Source organism: Gossypium raimondii, chromosome 8, assembly GCF_025698545.1.
Source record: "Gossypium raimondii isolate GPD5lz chromosome 8, ASM2569854v1, whole genome shotgun sequence".
Classification (NCBI taxonomy): Eukaryota; Viridiplantae; Streptophyta; class Magnoliopsida; order Malvales; family Malvaceae; genus Gossypium; species Gossypium raimondii.
Window position 1 is genome coordinate 53,758,683 of NC_068572.1, and position 18,855 is coordinate 53,777,537.

The 18,855-nt window shown below is 34.2% G+C and overlaps 2 protein-coding genes and 1 long non-coding RNA gene across 17 annotated transcripts; 1 reads left to right on the forward strand and 2 right to left on the reverse strand.

Annotated features, from left to right (window-relative positions):
- Window positions 1-3,531: 3,531 nt before the first annotated feature.
- Window positions 3,532-5,036, reverse strand: LOC105792140 (growth-regulating factor 10). Its single transcript, XM_012620557.2, has 3 exons — window positions 4,619-5,036; window positions 4,239-4,547; window positions 3,532-4,155 (listed from the first exon to the last, which is right to left on the reverse strand). Exons 1-3 carry the CDS (start codon window positions 4,692-4,694, stop codon window positions 3,773-3,775), a joined length of 768 nt encoding a protein of 255 aa, XP_012476011.1. The 5' UTR covers window positions 4,695-5,036; the 3' UTR covers window positions 3,532-3,772.
- A 1,026-nt stretch (window positions 5,037-6,062) lies between these two features.
- LOC105792141 (geraniol 8-hydroxylase-like) lies at window positions 6,063-17,734 on the forward strand. Of its 15 annotated transcripts, none has more exons than XR_008198718.1 (4): window positions 6,063-6,695; window positions 10,526-10,671; window positions 10,880-10,975; window positions 17,163-17,734. XR_008198718.1 is itself a non-coding variant. In XM_052634930.1 (3 exons), the coding sequence occupies exons 2-3, from the start codon at window positions 10,540-10,542 to the stop codon at window positions 17,379-17,381; spliced, it is 351 nt and encodes a 116-aa protein (XP_052490890.1). In that variant the 5' UTR covers window positions 6,064-6,695; window positions 10,526-10,539; the 3' UTR covers window positions 17,382-17,734. The 15 variants fall into 15 exon arrangements, 3 of the variants coding, with proteins under 3 accessions (XP_052490890.1, XP_052490891.1, XP_052490889.1); XR_008198712.1 differs by having other exon boundaries at window positions 10,565-10,671; window positions 10,784-12,139; window positions 17,179-17,734; XR_008198716.1 differs by having other exon boundaries at window positions 10,565-10,671; window positions 10,784-10,975; window positions 17,179-17,734.
- LOC128043086 (uncharacterized) lies at window positions 16,097-18,855 on the reverse strand. The gene is made up of 2 exons (XR_008198719.1): window positions 18,734-18,855; window positions 16,097-16,790 (listed from the first exon to the last, which is right to left on the reverse strand). It is a non-coding gene; the product is annotated as an uncharacterized LOC128043086 (long non-coding RNA).

The window sequence follows — 18,855 nt, forward strand, 5'->3', positions numbered from 1 at the left end:
TCGGACTGAGTTGGATATAGTTGGCATACCATAGGATTTGGAAGAGTATGAGATTTATCGACTTTGCTGATCATGCACTTTATGTGTCATACATCAGACACTTTATGTGTCGTATACTGATCAAGTACTATGTACCGTTTTAGGCACAATGTGCCATACTGGTGTGTTTGAGTTGAAATCCGTGTATCCGTCAAAGTCCAGATTGTTAATAGGGTGAATAATTGAAATGAGAAAATCAAATGAATTTGATCGATTGTAGTATTGAATATGAGGAAATTTAAAATTGTGGATTGAAATTGAGATTGAAAACAAAAGGCATGAACTTAATGTTCAAGTAGTGATTGAAATTGTCACATGTGATATGTGATTGAAATTGAAGAATAGCTATAAATTTTATTGTTATTGCTAATTGATGAAAGTTTAAGAATTAATTGATAATTAAGAAGATGGATAGTTACATGCTTGGTAATTCTATTTCTTTATTGCTATTATAATTTGTATTACGGTAATACCACTGAGTATAAAATACTCAGCGTACGGTTGTTTTCGTGCGCAGGTTAAAAAGGAGTCAGAGTCTTGGTTCAGTATTCAGGACAATCCCGACTCCAGCATAAAGATTTTGGTGATGTTTTCTTCCTTTAAGTGAAAGTGGCATGTACATAGGGATTATAATGGTTATTTTAGTATGTTATATAATTTTGTTGTAAAGAAAGATATTTGATGTTTTGACGATTAAATTAGTAAAATGGTAGAAATTGTTTATGGCATCGGTATTGAATTGGAATGGTTTGAATAGTTGATGAACTAATTAGAAATGTTAATAGGGTTTTCATTAATTAAGTTGTTAAGTCAATATGTCAAAAAACACCAATAATTATAAATGTATTGGTTGAAATACTAGAATTGGTTTGGTTGCGATTTGAAATTTGCAGGGAATGTTCAATAATTATAAAGAGGTAATATTGAAATTAAAAAAAAATGAAGCCAATTAGTATAAATTTTATATGAATTTATGATTCTTTTATATATGTTTGTTATTTATTTAAGAATTATTTGTAAATTGTCTGAAATGCCTGGTAATGTCTCGTAACCCTGTTCCGGCGACGGCTTGGGGTTAGGGGGTTTTGCAGGGACCATATGTGCGAAGGAAGATCAATTAGTTTATCTGCAAGTAAAATGGCAAGTGTAGAGCATAGCCATGCGTCAGTTCTTATTTGCAAATTGTTGTGTATTCATAACCAAATGACAGATTCCATCTGTGGGTACTGTTGTGAATCCATAGCCAAAGGTCGATTTCAACGGCAAGTTTATGTTGTAGAATCTACAACAAAAAAAGGTATGTTTTATCTGCAGGATTTTTATTGTGAACCCACAACCAAAGACGGATTCTAATCACGAGGACTTGCTGTGTGTCCACAATCGATATGATAGTTGTTATTTGCGAACCAATAGTGGTTTATCCACAATGTGACATAAATGTAGAGGAGTTATGGGGAACTACTACTATGAGGTGTAGCGGTGGGGTAGAAATTATTCTTTTTAAAACCTAAAATTGTATGACATAATTTAACTCATGTGCATAAAAATTTGAAAATTATGTTATGATACATATGCGTGAACCTATATTTATATGTCTATATATGCATGGAATATGATTATTGTGGCAATTATGATGATTTGATTATCCTGAAATCTATTGTTATGATTTCTGATATACTAGTGCTGGTTGCATTTGAAAAACTGATATTATGAACTGAATTGCTATTTTTGATTATTTTATGGAATGTTAATAAATGTGTCTTAATGAGTGTCACATTGATTTTGTTGTAAATGGATTCATACTGGGCGTCAAAATTCACTTCCCTTTTAATTTCATCTTTACAGATAACTTATCAGGTTAGGGCACATGCACGAAATCCAAATGGTCTCAGCACAACCCATTTTATTTTCAGTTATTTTAGGCGTAATCTTTTGCTTTATTTTATCATTCAAAGATTGTAAGGTTTTATTTGATCTGTGACATGGGATTTAGAACTTAGGTTGTTTTTATTGTTGCATTACATTTAATTATGATTTTAATTAGGACATTAAATTTTTACTATTAATTGATAATGTATGAACCTCGATTTTTATTAAAAACTTAAGAGAATATAATATTTTCTATGAAACTAAATAAATGTTTTGAAAAAACTCTTTTTTTTAAAAACTCCAATAACCCTGTTAGGCCATCTCGATGGTTGATGTGGTCTTCTAGATTCGAGTCTAATGTTTAGGCCGGGTTGAGATGTTACAATTATATACTTCATTTATTTACTTTTTATTTAAAAATATCAATAAAAGATACATTCCTTACTTTTAAAATTAAAATACTCCACCGAAAATTTACCAAATAATTATTCATATTTTTAATTTATTTAATATTAACAATAGTTTAATAATATTTTGTTAGAAATAATTAATGCTTAATTAGGAACTGCTTATTTTTATATTTTAATTATGATCGGAAAGTCTAGGATTAAATTTTTTATTTATGTTTTAACTTGTATAAAGTGGTAGTTAAAATTATTGTTAGGCACCCGTTTAGTACAAGTTCAAATCGTGTTACCTCCATCCCATCACCAATTTTTTGACTTATAAATGTGAGAAATAATGAAGTATAAGGCAATTAGTTTGATAATTTAGAAAAAAGGTAAAATACATCCAATGTCACTAAACTATTAGTAAATTTGCACTTTGGTCACTTAACTTCAAAATGTTACAAAATAGTTGTTGAATTATTCGAAAGTTTTTTTATTTAAAATCATTATTGTATAGCCTTCTCTGTTTAGACCGCCTGCACCAATTGAAAGCTCTCATTCCCTTTCTCTTCTACAATTCTTTTGTTTTTTCACGAAATAGCTTTGAATGTTATGAACCTACGAACCAAAATCCAAACAACTTTATTCTCAGATCTCCAACATTGACAGTCATATTGGCTTGGGTCTAAGGTATGTTCTTCTATTCATCAATGAGTATTAATTCACCGGACTGATTGTTGAATTGTTGCTTGAAGTTGACTACTTGGACTTTAAGAAAAAAACTTAATAATTTAATGACTTAAATAAAACTTTCTAATAATTTAATGACTTAAATAATAACTTTCGAATGATTCAATAATCATTTTATAATTTTTTGAACTAAACTATTAAAACTTACGATAAAAAAAAAAAGTAGGGTAGGGTCAATCAAATTCAAAGGGTGTAGGCTCATCATCCATGACCCATGCTTTAGCCGAAAGAGGTCTAATCATCATGAGTTTTATGTTAAACCTTTACGTTCAAGCATTTGAAATTTGAAGAACCTATAAATCTTGCTCTTTAGTCTTTATCAGTCTAAGCACATGCTTTAGATTCTTTAAATATCTTCTTAAAATTTAATTAAATTATTTTATTCATATGTTTTATCTTATCCAAAATTGATCAAATCAGCTTATAAAATAATTTATATGCTTCTTATTTTTGATCTCGTATTAATAGAAAATAGTAGTCAAGGTTGAATTTGTAGCTGTGGATCCAATTTCTTTGATCAAGTTACCATTTTCATGGACCCAGGTGGGTTCACAACTCTACCAAGCAAAACTAATAACAATCACCATTAATGTCTCTCACATCTGAAAATGCATTACATCAAAACAAAATCACCAAACTCTGGCAAAATCTTCTAAAGCTTTAAATTTTACCTACAAACAAATGTCTATCAAAATCTGTCATATTAAAATCTTTTTTTCCCCCTCCTATAATAATTCTTGAAACTGTAGTGAATGAGGTACAGCTTTCGAATCACCCCCTCGCAGCAGAGCAATGTTCGGAGAAAACCCAGTAAAACTGGAAGAGAGATTGCTGCCATTACCACTATTATTACTGCTATCCACTTGAAGAGAAATGGAGAGGTTGGTATTGGCATTGTTGCGGCTAATACTAGTTCTAGTTGCTTGAGAAGCTTCCACAAGCTTTGTTGAACGTTGACGCCCTCTATGCATGTGTCTCTCGCAGTACTTGTGATCTGGGACGGCTTCTTTGCTACATCTCCATTTCTTCCCATCTGTTCGTCTACATCTTCCTGGCTCTGGATCTACCCCATTCTTATACCCCAACTGCAAGGGTCCACAACCCAAAACTGGACCAGAAAGGGAAACTTTATTAGTGCTAGAAAAATACTGTAGGGACAAGAGAGATATTTGTTTGTTTGGGGGTACTTACAACCGTAGTAAAGTTGATAAGGACTGCCGTGGAGGCCACCAAGAGAACCGGCAACACTTTTCCATATAGGAAGAAGTAGATGATGGGGAACAGGAAGGCCAGCTTCCATGTACTTGTAGATGAGAGATTGAAGCTGTAACTCCTGGAGTTGAAAGACTGTGAACCCACATGATTTGGTGATCCCAGTTGGTATATGACCGGACCCACATCCAAGCTCGAGACCTAACCCAATTGGAGGTGACCCTTCTCCTCCACTCAATCTATTACTCTCCTTGTTCCACGAATCACCCAAATTTGTAAGTCCTATCCCTGAAAATAAAAAAAAATTGAGAAAAAGATGTAATGTGGGCGTGAGAGCAAGAGGGACAAAGAAAGTTTACCCAGGTCTGAAAAATTTGCAGTCTTGAGAGGTGATGAGTCTTGGGGCTCCATCTCTTGAGTATGGGCACAATTCATTGGCAAACAAAAAGATGCAATTGCAACAAACAGTGAATTAACAGTAAAGGTTAAAAGATTTTTTTAAAGTCAGAAAAATTCAGTTGATGGCAGAGTAATGGGGTATCCTCCTAAATGTGTATCTGTAACAAAAGGAAAAGCCATGAGACTTATAAAAGAGACAAATGCAAGAATGACAGAAACCAAGCACGCCCGAGTTGTGTTTAAAAGAAATGTTGGAGAGATGGATAGAGATGAAAGTGAGACTGAAAGTCATCTGACATGTCAGGAGCTGTGCAGGTGTTTGCAGAAACAAACGCGGTTGTCGGGTCATGACTCGTGACAAGTAGAGCCTATGGGGGGGGGCCCGCGTTATGACAAACTCTCGTCCCTTGTTTTCTCCCAGTCACGAACATGCACCACTTCATCATAACAATTAGTACTTAATCACAACGCGTGAGCGCGCGACACCTTAATGTTTTGAACCTTCACATGGACGGGGGAACTGCAGAGGATTTGGTCAGTATTGTATCGTTATTGGGTATTTTTAAATTTTTTTTTTTTAAAATAGATTATCATTTAAAAGAGTTGATATTTTATTTTGTGGTTCGGTTTTTTTAAAGGATTTTCAAAAGTTGTTTTAAGTAAACTAAATATAATAAATTGGTGCATAAATCTTATGCATTATAATTCTCCATATCATTAACGAGGGAAAAATTAAAAATTGAAAGATTTTTCTAATAAATACTTAAAATTTTATTGAAATGTAATTAAAATTAATTATAATTTCTCATCTTTATCTCTTAATAACAATACCGAGGTTTTAACTTAGAGTTCTAACAATCAAAGACGGCTCTTTTTCTTTTCTTCTTCTTCTTATTATTGGTGCAATTCAATTTTATTATATGATTTTATTACACTGTTTAAACTTGGTTTATATGATTATGGATTTTGAGAAATTTAAGAAATATTTTAAAGTTTAAACTCTTTTAATGACGGGGTACTAACTTAAAAAACTTCTAATATTCATATTATAGATGAGCTTCTTTGAAAAAATTGTGACTTTGAAAAAAGGAATTGTTAAAGATAATTACCTCCCACTTCAATTAATATATGAAATTTTATGTAAATTTCAATAAAATTTTAGGATTTTAGTTAATTCTTCACTTCAATTCAATTTTAACTCCAAACCCAAACCATTTTTTTTAAAATAATTTGACTGGATTTATTCATATAATAAGGAAATACATAAGAAAATTGGGCTTAGGGCCACAAAAAGAAAAGTCTAGAAAACAGAAAACAAATCGGGCCTAACTAGCCCATCTCATTCAAATTAAACTATATTAAAAATAAAACTTAGTCCTATCCTATACCAGTCAAATCCAAATAGCTGTATGCCAATAGTCTTTTCCTTTCAAATCAACCGTCCCATCCTTTATGATAGCAGGTTTCCAATTAAATGCTTTATCTCTGCTACATTTTGTTGCAAAAAACTCTTCACTTCTTTAGTCCGGAGGTTTTGGCCAGAGTTTATCCAACGCGTGACGAACCATTTCTAGGATTCCCCTCACCAGGTAAAAGCTTTCTCTTCTCTTTAGGGCCTCCGTTGCAATAGCATGAGCGTAGATATTTTTCGCTTTTGGGACAAAAATAAACTCAATCTCCTGGAAACTATTTTTTTGGTTTTGAATATCTCTGATGATTGCTCCAATGACCGATTTATTAGTATTAGAACTTTGACATTTCTTGGTGACAGTTTTAAAATCTCCCACAACTTCTATTTTGTTGACTCCCAAACTAATCCCTAGTTTTACTGCCTGTAATCCTGCATATGCCTCTGCTGTAAATGGATTTGCAATCTTGGAGTGAATAACTGCCTGTGTTGCAAGGATTTCCCCTTCTCCGTTCCATACTATTAGCCCTGAAGCCGATCTAAACGACTGACGGTTGAAGGCTGCGTTAAAATGAACTGTGGCCCTTCCCCTTTTGAATACCTGTTGAATATTGCCAGTAGAATGAAGAGTAAGTTTTTTCTCTTTTGTTGCTTCTAGTTCTCTTTTGTTGCTTCTAGTTCTGTAATATAGTTTCGAATTTTCCTTGCAATTTCAGTTCCTGACATGTATCTTCTTTCATATACGAGTTGGTTTCTGCTGAACCAGATAAACCATAGTCCACAGCAGAAAAACTCCAAACCCAAACCTTAATCATATAAATTTCAATAAATTTTCTAAGAAAGCATTTTTCTTTTATACCTTAATACATAAGGAGGAAAGGGAGAATTATAATTAATTTTAATTAGGCTTAAATAAAATTTTAAGTATTTATTAGAAATTTCTTCAATTTTTTAAAAAATATTTTGCTTATTAGTGATGTGAATTGTGGTGTATTGATAGTGCATACAAATTGACGGTGCATTAAATATTATCATAAAATTTTACAAGATAATTAATTTAGAAATGAAGCTTGAATATTATTTAAATAAATTTTTTCCTTTAAAAAGAAAAAAAATGCCGACTCTAAATTTGGAGTTTCCACCTTCATGTTGCTGTAAAATTTGAAGTTTCCAACTCTTCATTTACTTGTGGAACCATAGTAGAGTATAGTTCAAAAATTGCCAAAAGGAGGTCAAAGCATACCATACTTATTAAATATAAAAAAAATTATTCTGCCCCTTTTGCCTGTCCCTACCTATGTCTCACCAATGTTATTAGTCCACGTGTACAATTAAATTTTATGTTTTGCTTTTTGCTAATGTCGTGTTCTTTTTCCTTTCGCTGAAGTTTCAGTCTCAACAAAGATGGGCTGCTCAAGTTTCTTTGCTTTTTTTCAAACTTTTCAAGTTTTAGTCTTAACAAAGATGGACGGCTCAAGTTTCATTTTAATTTCAAACTTTTTAAGTTTCAGTTTTGTTATTATGGAGTACAATAAAAAAGAAGGACAAAGTGAAGTAATGGAGGTCGGTTTATTTGAAGAGGTCGAGAACCGGAACAAAAACAAAAGGATAAACTAATTGAAAAGACAATTACTCAAAATAATTTTAGGGAGTTAAAAGATCGATTCCTTCCACATCGTTCCTTAGGGCATTTATAGAGAATGTCCTTTTGTCCATTGATGTGATGTTGTTGAATAAACATTCAGTCACACTAAATGCGTAAATAATATTCATAAGTGTATATCAGGAGGCCTTATCAATACAAGGTCATTGTGCCTAAATGGACTTCTTATCGTATCAAAAGTGTGTTCACATTAGGAAAGCATTCATACTTAAAAGCGGGTGGGTGGTTCCCTCTAACTAGAACGAGTGATCTTACCCAAAGGTGTTGGGAGTGGGTAACCTAGATGTTACTACAGATGGAGTCAACGTGTGGGTAAATGGTGTGTTTGGTGTAGACACATTTCCGAGTAGCGAAGGAGTGTGACAAGTCTTAACAAAGATGGGCAGACAAAGAGGATAAAAATAATAACAAAAAGAAAGATGGCAATTTCATTGTGGGTTATATAGATTACAATGGAAGTTTAAACATCGTTACAAAAAGAGAATAAATGAGTAGTCCCGATGTGGCGGAGATTATCGAGCGAAAATGCAGCAAGAGATTGTTGTGTATGAACTTGGAGGAACTGAAGGTATGTACAGACCTGGATCTTGAGTTAGAACATGGTTCATGTTAGAGATGTTTAGTGCCATTCATGTTTCACTTCAGGTTCCACTCTTGGTTCCACTTGTACTGGTGGCAATTCTTCCATCACCAACTGTTATATCCTAAGCTTTGGTTATTCAAAACATGCCCACTCTCTTTGGATTACTTTTAATTTGTAATTGCCTGATTAATATAGAACAAAAACGTTTTCAAATTTTCAATCCATCTGATAGCATGTTTAGCATGTAAATTTTTTGAAGATTTTAGTCAACAATTTTAGATGACAATCTTAGGAATGTCAAGGCTCGAGCTTGACTGAAAGTGTGGGCACAAGTAGTTTGTAAAGTGAAAAATTGAAAAGTAAAGAAAAATGGCAAAGAAAAGGAGATAAAAAATTGCTTCTGTTAGTTTCTTAAGATTTAAAGTTGTTATTGTTAGTTTCTTGCTATTGAAATCTATGGATGGTTCAATTTTAAAGGGACAGATTTTTGTCCAAAGAAAAAAAGTGTAAAGATACAACACTAGAATTATCACACCAATAGGTGTACCAGTAAGATTTAACCCTATCTCATTCAACAAAGAATGAAATGTCAACTCGGATGTCGCATGCTAAACTTTTATATTAAGCTTCTAAAGTAGACCGAGATACAACACTTTGTTTCTTGGACATCCAACCAACAAGATTATCACCAATATACACGCAAAACTTGGAAGTAGACTTACGATCTTCAAGTGAACTCTCTCAATCAACATCACTAAAACCAGTTAAACTCATACTCGATACTTGAAACAACTACCCATAATCAATTGTACCCTCAACATACCGCAATAAATGTTTTACAACTGTCCAATGCACATCATGAGGTTTATGCATATATTGACTAACTTTATTGACAACAAATGACAAATCAGGGCGAGTTAAACACAAATATTGCAAACTATCTACAACTTGTCGATAAAGTGTACCATCTGACAATGGTGACCTGACCAAGGATGTAAGAGTCAAATAACTCACCATAGGAGTGTTTACTAGCTTGGCATTCGCCATGTTTGTGTGTTCTAGCAACTCACAAGCGTATTTTTGTTGATACACATGCATCCGATCTTTATATCTCAACACCTCAAGCCCAAGAAAAAAATTCAGCTCCTCTAAGTCTTTAAGAGAGAACTGACGATCAAGATATGAGATAATAACATCTAACTTAGCACAACCACCACCTATAACAATAATATCACCAACATACACAAGAAAATAAACACTTGCAACAACTATGTGCTTGTAAAACAATGAAGAATTAGCTTATTTTATCATCCTAACTCGATTTGAAGTTTTTCAGATCGAGTTGAGTCGAATTGACTGAAATTGTTAAGAGTTAAATTAAAAAATTAAACATGTCAAATTAAAATCTTGTTACAGTATAACTAATTCCATGTTAGAGTACATAAATTTGAAACCATATATATTTGAAAACTTTTTCAAAGCAAAATAATAAAAAATACTTTAGTATGATAAACTTGAATCATTAATTAACTTATTTTAGTCCCAAAATTATTATTCTAGAAATTTTTAATTTTTTAACTTACTTTACATATTCGTTATATTTTTTTGAAATTTTTATAAATATTTTTATTTTAAAAATTATTCTAATTTTTTTGTAATTTTTGTTGAGAGAGACCAAATTGTTTATTTTCAAATTTGACATGGATCAAAAGGGTATTTACACGAATCTGTTATTCGAATTATTTGAGTTATTCGAATTGTAAAATTCAACTTGATTCGAACTCGAAACTCAAATTACTTATTTGTGTTGACTTGAATAATTCAAATAACTTGATTGAATTAACTCTAAATTTAAATTTTTCTTTGAATCGAATTGAATTTTACTCATCCATAACTGCACATGAATAATTGGGTCAAACTTTCAAAACCAATGTTACTAAAGCTAGAAAATAAACTAATTTATAGTCGGTAATAGGGGTGAGCGTTCGATCGAATCATATTAGAGAGTAGCTTAGGAAGCTGTTAGTTAGTTTGTATTGGGTACAAATACAGTTGCTCAGTTTGTTGAAGAGCAGTTATTTTTGAAACTCTATAAATAGGCGTTCTCATATGTACAGAAGGCATGATTTGAAAATATAAAAAAAGTATCATTGTTATTTTAGTTCTTTAATATTTCTCTCTTCACCTAGATCTTTACATAGTATCATTCGCAGGTTGATCCTGTATCATGACTTCCGCTGATTCTGCTTCAGGTGAACCTGTTTCTGTTGTGTTTGCCGGTAATCTTGTCACCAATGCTTTTCCTCGGCATGAGGTGGTTAAGCTAGATGATGGCACTTATCTCCAATGGCATAAACAGGTAAAATTAATTGTTGATGGATATGGACTTACTGGTTTTTTAAATTGTACGTTGCCTTCGCCATCAATGTTTATTCAATTGCACGATGGATCTCGTGCTCCGAATCCGACAGCTTTGGTGTTCACGCAGCAAGATCGACTTCTCACTTCTTGGCTTCTATCCACGATAAGTCCTTCTCATCAATCTTCGTTTAATGATGCTTGCACAGCGTGTGACATATAGACTATGGTGATTAATTTGTTTGCGGCCGATACTGGAGTGAGGCAATCCAGGATTCGACATGAGCTGCATTCTTTAAAGAAAGGTAACCTTTCTATTAAAGCTTATGTTGCTCGTATTAAAGACTTGTGTGCTATTTTAGAGACTTCTAGCTTTCTTATCTTGGAAGAGGAGAATATTGAGGTGATACTTGCGGGTTTACTGCTGGGGTTCAAGGCGGTTATTTCTTCCACACGGTTGTTGACTGGCGTTCTCTCTTTTCAGCGCTTGGTTGATACTCTTGTTGAATGTGAGACTCGTCAAACGCGATTATTTTAGAAAGCTGTTTTGCATGCAAATCTTGTTGAAAATACGCCGTCCGATAAAGGCGCTGTTCGCGGTGGCCGTGTGTCTAGTCGTGGTCGCAGCTAGAGTTTTCGATCTCACATTCAATGCTAGATCTGTAATCATTTTGGTCACGTGGCTCAGAACTGCTACTACCGGTACCATCAAGACTCGACTGGCTCGTTGGCAGTGCCTCCGATCTCCTATCAAGGATACTCGTCGTCGATCTTTGATGGTTATGGTGAAGGGCAGTTTGCTTGTTAAAAGAAAAATCCAAGAGTTAATTTTGGTCAAGATTTTGGTCTAGGCTATTATGGTGCTGATGGTTAAACTTTGTTTGGTGGAATGAATAGTGGGTTTCCTGCAAGTGGGTCGTCCATGTTTTATAATCAAGATGGGTATTTTGGCCATTTTGCTCCCAACGCGTCTAGGCCCACTATGCGTGAGTTTGTTCCTGATGATGGGCCATGGAAGAATGGGTCAGCGTGGCAGCCTGATTATGATAAAAATGGGCAAAATAAATTTGTTACTGGACATAGGCAAAATGTCTCTCCTGGACCGAATGTGATGCCATCTTCTAATTTCGTCCAGGTTGAATCTGGCTTCTATAGACCGGTTGATGGTGGTCTAGGTCTATGACCTATTGGTCATATTGGTGGTGGTCCGATTTTGCGATCTACTAAACCATGCGCTCGGGTATACACTGGGTCAGATCCATGTATTGGACTTCCTCGGTTAGGTGATTTGCATGCTTCTGATTTTTCTGACTCTCCTGTCAAAACTATTCAACCTAGGTCCAATGGTGGTGATGATAGTTCATATATTCCTGTGCATGTTGGTACCACTTCCTTGTATCTTGATTCTGGTGTGAGTAATCATGTCTGTCTCGATGTGTCCGCACTACGTTATGTCACGCTGTATTCAGGTACGTCGATTCTTTTAATGGGCGATGGTACTCCTGTAGTGATTTCCTCAATTGGTAATGCTATTCTCCCTACTCAGTCTAAATCGTTACGCTTGTCTAATGTTCTATGTGTGCCGAGTATAAGAAAAAATCTTTTATCGGTTTCACAATTTGCTCATGATAATGGTGTGTTTTTTGAGTTTCATTCTACACATTGTATTCTTAAGGATGTCGTGACCCGAGAGACGTTGCTGAAGGGCCACATTCATGATGGGTTATATCAATTTTCTGTGCCAATGGTGTCTACTTCGTCTAATGGTGTTCCGTTTGCTGCTCATTCACAAGTTCAAACTAAAGTTCTAGATTGTCCGGTGTTTGCTTTATGGCATAATCGTTTAGGCCACCCGTCTGCTTCTGTGGTTAAAACTGTTCTTGATCAATATAATGTCGTTTCAAATAAATACTGTTTTGATGGTATTTGTATTGCGTGTCAAAAATAAGGGTCACATAAGTTGCCTTTCTCAATTTCGGCCACTAACTATCTTCCTTTTGAATTAATTATTTCTGATATTTGGGGACCTGGATCTGTTGCGTGTGATGATAAGTGGTATTACATTTCGTTTATTGAAATGAGTACTAGGTTCACCTGGATTTATCTTTTACGACAGAAATCTTAAGCAGTGGAATGTTTTATTTAGTTTTATCAGTTAATCAAGACACAGTTTGGTAAGTCTATTAAGCAGTTTCAGAGCGATTGAGGTGACGAATATCATGGTCTTATACCTGTTTTAGCCTCTCAGGGTATTATCCATCGACTGACTTGTCCATATACTTCCGAACAAAATGGAGTAGCTGAGCGTAAACACAGACATATTGTTGAAATGGGCATTACACTATTAGCCCAAGCAAATTTACCTATGGAGTACTGGGGATATGCGTTTTGTTGCACAGTTCATCTTATAAATCGACTTCCTACGGTTGTCTGTCATGGCCGTTCTCCATTTAAGGATCTTTACAGAAATGATCCTACTTATGATCATCTTTGGGTTTTTGGTTGTTGCTATTACCCTTATTTACGTCCGTTTGTAGGTCATAAATTGGAGTTTCACTTTCAGCCGTCTACATTTTTGGGTTACAGCCCTCGTCATAAAGGGTATTAGTGTCTTTTACCAAATGGTAAGGTTATTGTTTCGCGACATGTGGTATTTGATGAGCAGAGGTTCTTATTTTCTGAGACTAGCTCCGATAAACCTGTATTGTTATCCAGACAGATTAGTACGACAATTATTCCTCTTGTATGGCCTATTTCTTCTCAATCGCTTGAACCTTTCACGTCGTCACCTTCTCTACGAGATGTTAAATTAGTGCAATCTCAGTCCAATACTTCTTCGGCTGATGTTGACTTGGTGCAATCACCAGATGTTTCAAGTGGTAATGCTCGGTCTATCACAATAACATCGATTGATGTTGACTTAGTGCAATCACCAGATGTTTCAAGTGGTAATGCTCGGTCTATTACAAGAACATCTGAAGGTGTCTCGTCCTCTTCTGATAGTCCGACTAGTGACATGAGTTTTCAAGCCTAAGGTCTTAACTGATGAAGTTGTAGAATCTTCTACAATTGAGGAAACTCTGGCTACTGATGAATGGAAAGCTGCAGCCCAAGATGAGTATAATGTTCTTATTCGTAATTCTACGTGTGAGCTGGTTTCAGCTCCACCTAATCGTAAGATAATTGGATGTAAGTGGTTGTTCAAAATCAAAAGGAATTCTGATGGTACCATTTCTCGTCAGAAGGCTCGGTTAGTAGCGAAAGGTTACTCTCAGGTTCTGGGATGTGATTTTAAGGAAACTTTTAGTCTAGTGGTTAAACCAGCTACTATTAGAGTTATTTTTTCTGTTGCTGTTTTCAAGGGATGGTCGCTTCGACAAGTGGATGTCAATAATGCTTTTCTGAATAGAGATCTTGAGACTGAAGTTTTCATACAACAGCCTCCGGGTTATGTTCAGTATGATTCACATGGCAAACCTTTGATGTGTCGACTAAAGAAAGCGTTATATGGACTTCGTCAGGCTCCACGTGCCTAGTTTGAGAAGCTAAAGAGATTTCTAGTATCTATTGGGGTTTGTTGTATTGAAGTCTGATGCATCCTTATTTGTTAGGATCACGCCAGATTCATCACTGTATGTTCTTGTGTATGTTGGTGATATTATTATTACCGATAGTGTGACATCTGTTATTGAGTGGTTTGTTCAGTTGTTGAACAACGAGTTCTCGCTTAAGGACATGGGCGATCTTCATTATTTTCTTGGAATAGAGGTTGCTCTTTCTTCATCAGGATGTCTTCACTCGCATTATATACGAGGTATTCTTGTTCGATGTTCGATGGAAAATGCAAAGAGTGTTCATACACAGATGATTAGTTCCTCTGTCATGTCTAAAGATGATGGTGATCGTTTAGAGGATTCGACCGAGTATAAGAGTCTTGCTGGTGCATTACAGTATGTTACTTTTGCTAGACTTGATGTTACATATGCTGTCAATCGGATATGTTAGTTCATGCATAGTCCCGCTACTGTTCATATGACCAGCTTGAAGCGCATTTTGTAATATTTAGCCAGCACACTTAATTTTGGCATTGTTTTTCGCCCGACCATTAGTTTGACGTTAGTTGGGTATGCTGATGCCAACTGGGGGTTGGATTTTGATAATCGGCGATCCACTTTCGGGTTTTGTGTTTATTTTGGGAATACTCCCGTATATTGGTGCACAAAGAAACAACAAGTGGTTGCTCGGTCCACTGCTGAGGCTGAGTATAGGAGTCTTGTTGCGGTCACGAGTGAGGTCACGTGGTTATTATCGTTACTTCGAGAATTACAGATTCAATCTATCGCTACACCAAATATTTGGTGTGATAGTTCTGGTGCAGTTGCGGTTGCAGCTAATCCTGTGCTACATTCAAAGTTTAGGCATGTTAAGTTAAATTTGTTTTTCGTTTGTGAAAAGGTTGTTGATGGCTCTGTTGTGGTTGGTGAGGTTTCAGCCTGTGATCAAGTTGCTGATGTTCTTACTAAATCTCTGTCAGTATCGATTTTTACTCGGTTTCGACGTTTTCTTCGGGTTTTGCCTGTCGAGGAGATGGATGCATATTAGAGAGTAGCTTAGGAAGCTGTTAGTTAGTTTGTATTGGGTACAAATACAATTGCTTAGTTTGTTGAAGAGCAGTTATTTTTGAAACTCTATATATAGGCGTTCTCATATGTATAGAAGGCATGATTTGAAAATATAAAGAAAGTATCATTGTTATTTTAGTTCTTTAATATTTCCCTCTTTACCTAGATTTTTACAAATCAAGTTGAATCGAGTAAAAAAATTTCGAGTTAATCAAGTTCACGAGTCCTATTTATCATCCTAACTCAATTTGAAATTTTTTCAAATCGAGTTGAGTGAAATGAAATTCGAGTCGAGTCAAATCGAGTAAAATTGTTCGAGTTAAATTAAAAAAATAAACATTTCAAATAAAAATATTGTTACAAGATAATTAATTCCATGTTAAAGCACATAAATTTTTTAAAAATATAAAATTTGAAATTTTTATAAATAATTTGAATTTTAAAAATTAATTTTTAATTTTGAAAATTATTTTAAGTTATTTTGGTAATTTTTGTGGAAAGAGAGATCAATTTGCTTATTTTCAAAGTTAACAGGGACCAAAGGGTATTTATTCCAATTTGTTATTTGAATTATTCGAGTTATTCGAATTGTGAAATTCAACTCGACTCGAATTCGAAACTCGAATTGAGTTATTTGAGTTGACTCGAATAATTCGATTCGATTAACTTAAAATTCGAATTTTTTTTTATTTTTTCGAATCGAATTGAATTTTGCTCGGCCCTAATTAGCAATAGTGAACTCATTCAGTTTCAACTTTCAAATAAGGCTACTCAAAAATAAAATAGTCGAGATGATGCTTAAAATTGCTATAACATAAAATGACTTCACTTTAGATAAAAGAATGCAGTTACAATTTTAAAAATTAGTGTAACCTTTTCCTTACGGATTAGGTTTCCACAACGAAGGATGGATACTTTCAGTTGGTTAGTGTGCCTTGTTTTGCTCTTGGTCTTGTTCCAAGTCTACAGGAAATTGGGGGGGACCAACAGGCTTCCACCTGGTCCTCCTGCAATTCCAATATTCGGAAACCTCTTCCAGCTTGGTGGTAAACCCCATAGGACCCTTACAGAACTTGCAAAGGTTCATTGGGACATCATGACTCTGAAATTTGGCCAAACAACTACTATAGTTTTGTCATCTGAAACCATGGCCAAAGAAATCCTCTAAACGCATGACGCAATATCTTGTAATCGAACCGTTCCCGATGCCCTTCGTACCCTTCAACACCACGAAGCCGGAATAGCTTGGATGCCTGTTTCAACCACATGGAGAAATCTTAGGAAAATCTGCAACTTGCACATTTTCGCTACTCAGAAACTTGACGCTAACCAACACCTGCGGCGTAACAAAGTAGAACAACTCCTTGCTGATGTTGGTGATAGTTCCCGCATTGGAGAATCGATAGAGATATCCACAGTTGCTTTCAAAACTACGCTTAATCTTATATCCAATACTATTTTCTACGTCGATTATGCCAACCCTTCTTCTAATACTGCCCTGGAATTCAGAGAAAATTTACAGGTTATCAAGGAAGAGTTGGGAAAAGCCAATTTTGGTGATCTTTTTCCTACTCTTGCTAAACTTGACTTGCAAGGCATAAGGCGTCGCATGGCAATTCATTCTAAGAAGATGATGAATATTTTTGATAAAGAGATTGATAACCGGTCGGAGTTGAGAAAGATGAATGATTATATACCAGCTCAAGAATTTTTGGATACTCTTCTCCAAATCAGTGAAGATGATAACGAAGAGCTTGATAGAAATCTGATAAAACATTTGTTTTTTGTACTTTTTTCTCTCTTCAGTCTCTCAATTGTTTTCTTCTTCTTTTTTTTTTGGTCCATAACTCGGTAACAATTTGTGAAACAGGATTTGTTCACTGCAGGAACGGATACAACTACAAGTACACTGGAATGGGCAATGGCGGAGTTACTTCATAACCCAAAAGCTTTACAGGAAGTCCGAAGAGAACTACAACAAATAATTGGCGAAGGGAACGTAGTGGAGGAATCTAATGTTACTCGTTTACCTTATTTGCAAGATTGCATCCTCCACTTCCTTTCTTACTCCCTCGAAAAGCTGAAGTAGATATCAAGATTCACAACTTCGTTTAGAGAGGTTCATAGAATCAGAAATTGATGTTAAAGGAACGAACTTTGGATTGGTTCCATTTGGGGGAGGGCGACGAATTTGCCCTGGATTACCATTGGCCATTAGAATGTTGCCCTTATTGTTGGGTACACTTATTCATTCATTTGATTGGGAACTTGAAGATGGAGTCACACCTTAAAGTTTAAACATGGATGAAGCTTACGGTCTTATTTTACAGAAAGCTCAACCATTCAAAGTTATCCCTCGTTCGATTTAACAAATTATTGTATATTTTTATCTATAACTATTGAAAAGTTTAAGAGTTAGAAAAGTTAAGTATTGAATTTTTACTGTTGAGTTGAATTTATATTAGAAAATTGTTTGATAAATTAGTAAATATAAATATTAAATATAATTATATTGTTAGATAAAAGTAAATATTGGTTTTAATTTTAATCTTATTAATATATTATTTTATATATTTTGGATAGTTTTGGGTAAGAGATAAATATAGTAATTTAAATATCTCTTTCTTTTAAGAGAAGGATAATTTGTTTCAATTTTTAATAAAATAAAATCAACTTAATATTTTTAGATTAAGTGATAATTATATACCTATCTACTTATCTTATTCAACACTTTTAAAAAAAATCATATTAAGTTAAAAAATAAGAAAATGGTTATCAAATACATTTAAAGTATTAAATGTTGAAAACTTTCATTTTCAATGAAATGAATTTTCAATGATTTATCAAACACACCCTTCATTGATGGTAAATTATTATAGAATTATTTTAGATTATCTTTCATTTTTCTTCAAACATTGTGGGCAATGCTAGCATTCATTAATCACATGAAAACCATGCGTACCTATTTACCAGGGATGTTGTTAGGGGTTGATAGGAGTCTTAACCCCTAAAATGGAAAATTTTTCATTTAGGTTCTTTAAGTTTTTAAAAATTTAAATTAGTAAAGGTAAAATTATACTTTGTCCCCCTAAAAATAATAAAAAATTAATTTAATTCTTTAAAAATTATAAAAAATTTAAACTATTAAAATGATAAAATTTCATTTTTACTATCGTAAAAAATATAATTTAATTTCGACTCTCTAAAAATTTTTTTTTAGCTTCACCCCTGCTATTTACTACCATGTCTTATGTTACATGCAAGAGGTAATACTGACATTTGAACTCAACAAAGATTCATTTCGTCAACAACCAAAATATCACCAACATTTGAACTCAACAAAAGTTCATTTCGTCTACAACCAAAATATCATTGCCACAATACATCTCATATATATTATGTGAACTAAAATATTGGTACCAAGGATATAAATACACATACCAACTTAGACACGTAGTCAGCTCCCCGATTTCACCCAGATTTCTTGATGATTAGCCGTCCCGATCCTTCAACCTCAGCATGGACCTAACCTATTCGTTCCCTTGATTATTTGTATATATAAC